General features: G+C 33.6%; 1 protein-coding gene across 1 annotated transcript; it reads left to right on the top strand.

The window, feature by feature from the left end:
• The first annotated feature begins 1038 nt into the window (after nucleotides 1-1038).
• Nucleotides 1039-4801, top strand: LOC111882665 (pentatricopeptide repeat-containing protein At2g06000). The gene is made up of 3 exons (XM_023879037.3): nucleotides 1039-3481; nucleotides 3963-4119; nucleotides 4435-4801. Exon 1 carries the CDS (start codon nucleotides 1707-1709, stop codon nucleotides 3384-3386), a length of 1680 nt encoding a protein of 559 aa, XP_023734805.1. The 5' UTR covers nucleotides 1039-1706; the 3' UTR covers nucleotides 3387-3481; nucleotides 3963-4119; nucleotides 4435-4801.
• The last annotated feature ends 546 nt before the right edge of the window (nucleotides 4802-5347 follow it).

The following is a 5347-nucleotide window of genomic DNA, read 5'->3' as shown; positions in this document are numbered from 1 at the left end:
CCGAAGAGTGGTCCAGATAGGCTGAAGGCCCTGAGAGGCGGTCCAGACATGTCGAAGGCTCGGAGAGCGGTCCAAATAGACTGAAGGCCTGCGAGGCGGTCCAGTCAGGTTGTAGGATCATGATGCATGCTGATATGTATGTATATATATATATATATATATATATATATATATATATATATACGGTTGTTGACATGATTTGATTATGGTTATATGAGGCTGGTATTTTGGTGGTAGTTCACTAAGCTCTCGGGCTTACAGTTTCAGTTGTTGTTTCAGGTACCTCTAGTGATCGCGAGAAGGCGAATGCATGATCATACCGCTCCTCCTGCTGTCATGAATTTTATGATTTGAAACTGGGACACTATGATAATTATTATTTTGGAAACAAACTACGTAATGTTAAATGGTTTTAAGTGTTTTGAAAAAGTTTAAAATTGGCTTGAAATTTTGGGTGTTACATTAAGTTGTGGAGTCTGATTCGCCGTTTAAACCAATCATGAAGTCTCTCTACTGAAAGAGCGTATGGGGGTCAAGGGGAGCCTCACCCTTGCATGTGCAATGGTAGATTCCTCAGAGTTTATTGGCTTGGTCACTTGACCTTATTAACAGATGGCTGATATTATGTCTCCTTACTAGTATATATGGATCACTTGAATTCGTGTAACATGCATTAAGAAAAATAGATACAATAACTGTGATTCGATAGTATCAATAAAACATTTATATCGTGTTCGTCTGTGGATATAGCTGATCATTTTGATAGTGTGGACCAAGTTAAATATTTTGTTCTTGCGTTTCCTTTGCATTATTACTTTGTGTGTGAAATCGTTCCATTCGTTTGATGAAATGCTTAAACCTTGACATCATAGCTTCATAGTCTTGTTTCTTTTTCTCTCTTAGTGGCAGAATTTCAAGTGCGATAAGGGGCATGTTGAGACATGAACCGGTGCAAATTATGTCGTTTCATATTTTACATTTTTACAAGTTATGTAATTAATTTTTTATTTTTAATTTTTTGATATTAATGAAATGTTGAAGTTTTTTATTTTAGTATTATGAAACAAAACCATTAGAAAAAACTCCAACCGAAACAAAAAGACAAACACAAAGACTGTCGGGTTGTTTGGTATTAAACAGAATCCATACCAAAAAAAGACCATCCAAGCTCGGGCCGAAACCTGACGGGTCTTGACCAAAACCGAAAAAATACCAGAGCCGCCCACGATGGATCTGAGACGATTCGGGTAAGTGGATCTAATAACCGAGGCCCAAGGGTATCAGGTTTGGGCCATTTTACCATTGTAAGCCCAATTGTCGACGTAGAAGGTGTTTGGGCTGTGCTAGCCCAATCTCACTTCTCTTCACGGAACCTAGCATCCCGAAGGTTGCCTGGTACGACCTTCACCTGAGCTCGGCCGACCTGCAGAGACCTACAGCCGATTCATTCATTCACGGCTACAATAATGGATTAGGCTTGGTCTGAAATTTTCGATGAGGGTTTGACATCGATGATGGTTGATTCGATGGGTCGGCTTTCTTCATCAATTCACACACAAAACTTGCTAACCCTTTGTTATGGTTTTAGATGGGGACGGAGTGGCTGACTCAATCGTCAGGTGCTATATTTGCTGATTCTAGATTGAAGGGTACGTGAGAGTCTTTGCGATTCCTTCACTTTCCATTAGCAAATTAGCTTAGGAACAATGCCATTGAGGTTGCCCAATCATTTCCCAAGAACCCATATTTTTCCAATCTATTTGTTCACCTTCTCTAAGCTTCAATGGGCTTCCAAATTTTCTTCGATCTCGAAATGTCAACGCCAAACCGGAGGCGCAGCCTCCGTTTGGTTCGTTAAGGTTGTATGCACTCTATATGTTCGACGTAAATCCTCAGTGACAGAAGTTCGCATTTCCGATTATCTTCGCAAGAAATTAGATTCCTCGATTGCTTTTACTGTTATTGAGCATATGAATACTAACTGGAACAACCCGAATTTGGCTTATAGGTTTTTAGAGTATACCAAGGTTACGTTGAATCTTGTTCATTCCTTTGAAACATATAGTTTTCTTGTAAGGTCATTTTGTCAATCGGGTGTTCCTGATGCAGCCAAACTAGTAATCGATTCAATGAGGATTGATAACCTGTCACCAGATAGTTCTCTTTTAGGGTTCGTAATTACATCATTTATCATTTCTGGTAAACTTGAGGTTGCCATGGAGTTGATTAGTGATTATTCTCAATACAGTTCAGAAAAAGATGATCCCCTCAGTTGTTTTGTGTTTAACAGACTTCTGAGTTCCTTAATAAGGATCAACAAGGTGGATGAAGCTGTATCTTTCTTTGAAAAAGTAATTCTAAGATCACAATGCTACTCTCCTGATGCTTATACTTTTAACATAGTCATCTCTGGTCTATGCAAAGCTAGAAAGGTTAACAAAGCTTTTGAGTTTTTCAATCAAATGAAGGAGTTTGATTGTTTGCCTGATAAAGTCACCTATAATACCCTTTTGGATGGATTTTTTCGTGTTGGAAATGTCAAAAAAGCACACGAGTTATTGCAAGAAATGTTGATTATAGATGGATTTTCATGTTCACCTGATGTTGTGACTTTTACTTCAGTTATAGAAGGCTACAAAAAACTAGGTAAGATGAAAGAGGCTTTACTCCTCTTTGATGATATGATCAATCTTGGAATCAAACCCAACAATTTCACCTTCAATGTTATGATTGATGGGTTTGGAAAAATTGGAAATATGGTTTCTTTATCAAGTTTTTATAAAAAAATGCTTGATTTTGATTGTAAACCCGATGTTATCACCTTCACATCTATCATTAATGGCCATTGTCGCATAGGTGAGCTCTCAAAAGCCTTCAAGATTTTAGATGAAATGAGTAGAAGAAATTTACACCCCAACATTCGCACATTTTCAATCCTCATCAATGCTTTGTGTAAAGAAGGTAGATTAAATGAAGCACATGATCTTTTACAAGAATTGAATAAAAGAGACGATATTGCCCCTAAAGCCTTCATCTACAACCCTGTGATTGATGGGTTTTGTAAAAGGGGAAATGTGGATGAGGCCAATGTGATTTTTAAAGAAATGGAGGAGAAAAAGGTGAATCCTGATAAGTTGACATTTACTATTTTAATAATAGGGCATTGTATGAAAGGGCGAATGGTTGAAGCAATAAGTCTTTTTGAGAAGATGGTAAAAGACGAATGTGCCCCTGATTCGATTACTGTAAATTCATTGGTGTCACGCCTTTTAAAAGCTGGAATGCCTAAAGAAGCTTATGAAATAAAGAAAGTTGCTTTAGGGGTACCCTTGATGGAAAAAGATGGTTTTATCAGTAAAAATTTGGGTATCCCTGTGGCTGTGTGACTGATGATGTGGCGTTTTGAAGTTGCATTTTGGACGTATTTGTCCTCGAGAGGTCATCAGTGTATGCAAGATGGCTCCACACTTGGCATTATCAGGTATCCAAAAGTAAATCTTCACATTTTGATTATTGTATGCATTTGTAATGTTGAAAAAAACTTGCTATAAATTGGTCATTATTGAGATTTATGATGTGCATATCTAATGAAGTTGTCAATATAAAAACTCCCTACTTCACTATGCTTTGGCTTAGTAAAATATAAAAATAGGGGTTTTTGGAATTGCATGTCAAATATTTATCTATATACTTTATATTATACATGTGATATAGAATCTATCAAAAAACAAATATCATGGTCTAAAGATGAACATCATTATGGCATATGAGTTATGTGTTTATGCATTTTACAATAAATATGATAAAACAAAACATCCAACAAAAATATGAACCTCATAGCCACAAATTCATCATTCACCATTATTACCAGAGAAGCCTCAAGATTTCTTGATTCTGAAACAACTTTACTTTTTAAGAACAAATTAGTTTCCAATTTTAACCTCTGAATGTTTCTATTACAGGTCAACTCTGATGAATGTTTTTCGTTTGACTTTCACCATAAAAATGGTGGATTTTAGCACATGGGCAAATATAAGAATATCTTTTATCAGAAGACTTGATGCATGAAGAGGTTGGGGGATACAAAGTGAAGGACTATTTGTTGCTTGAGTTGTTCAGGTAAAGCCCCAAAGACTTAGTTAAATTTAGGGTAGATTAGGAAATAGCAATGTAATTTACTCTTTTACCCATAATAGCAATGTACTTATAAATCCTTACTAATTATAACAATTTGTAAGATTGTAAGAAATAAAGTGTATTTCTCATATTGATAGCAAAATGTAAGTATATTGCTATTATAGTTAATAATAGAAAGGACATTGTTATTATGAGTACATTGCTTTTGTGGGTAAATAATAAAGGACATTGCTATTCTCCATAATTTGCAAGATGGCAAAATACTTACATTTGTTATTTAAATTCCATTTATTCCAGGTGATATAAAAAACCCAGATTTCAACTTGTTAAAGAATCATATATCGAAAAATCTAGAGGCTGACATGGCATTTGGTTTGCAGAATGTTATTTGAAAGAATGGAATCTGTTACACGATTTTGAATATGAGGGGATTGTGATTTGTTATGTGTTCAGTAAATAAAGAATTGAATAGTTTTTAAATTTCAACTTATAGTTAAAAGATTTTTTTTTTTTTACTTTTATTTATTTTGATGAGAGGATTTTGTTCTCTTGGTAAAACAGAAGAATGGAATTGGATTTGAATTGCTCCTGGATTTGGAGCTACGTGTTGGAATTGAATTCCATTCGTGTTTTGAGAAAGTAAATAAAAGAGCTGATTTATATATTTGGATAATTTATCAATAGTATATTTATATCATTGCAATCATGTTCACTAGTTAATTTTCATTTATTTATTTTTAAATCAAAATACCTGACATAAATCGGTAATAAGGTTTTTTTTTTTTTTTTTTTTTTTTTGAAAAACCACAAATTTCCTAGTTTTTACATGCAAAATTGGCACAAATTTTTTGACCTGATTTCATCTACGAAATAATAATAATAATAATAATAATAATAATAATAATAATAATAAATTTTTTGTTGTAGAAATCCTCAATAACCATTTCCATGATAATTTTTTTTTATATTGTAGTCTTGACAATTATATATATATATATATATATATATATATATATATATATATATATATATATATATATATATATATATATATATATATATATATATATATATATACACGAGTTGTGAAATTCGTAATTTTGCAGGTATGCCTTGCAATATGAAAATTATAGAATTTTGAATGAAAAACTGTTTTTTTTTCCCTTAGAAGTTTTTAATTTCAGAAATCTTCATAAAAAGAAGTCCCACT

This window comes from Lactuca sativa, chromosome 2, assembly GCF_002870075.4.
Source record: "Lactuca sativa cultivar Salinas chromosome 2, Lsat_Salinas_v11, whole genome shotgun sequence".
In the NCBI taxonomy this organism is placed as follows: domain Eukaryota; kingdom Viridiplantae; phylum Streptophyta; class Magnoliopsida; order Asterales; family Asteraceae; genus Lactuca; species Lactuca sativa.
The sequence above is the reverse complement of the archived record's forward strand: the minus strand, read 5'-3'. Positions and strand labels throughout refer to the sequence as shown.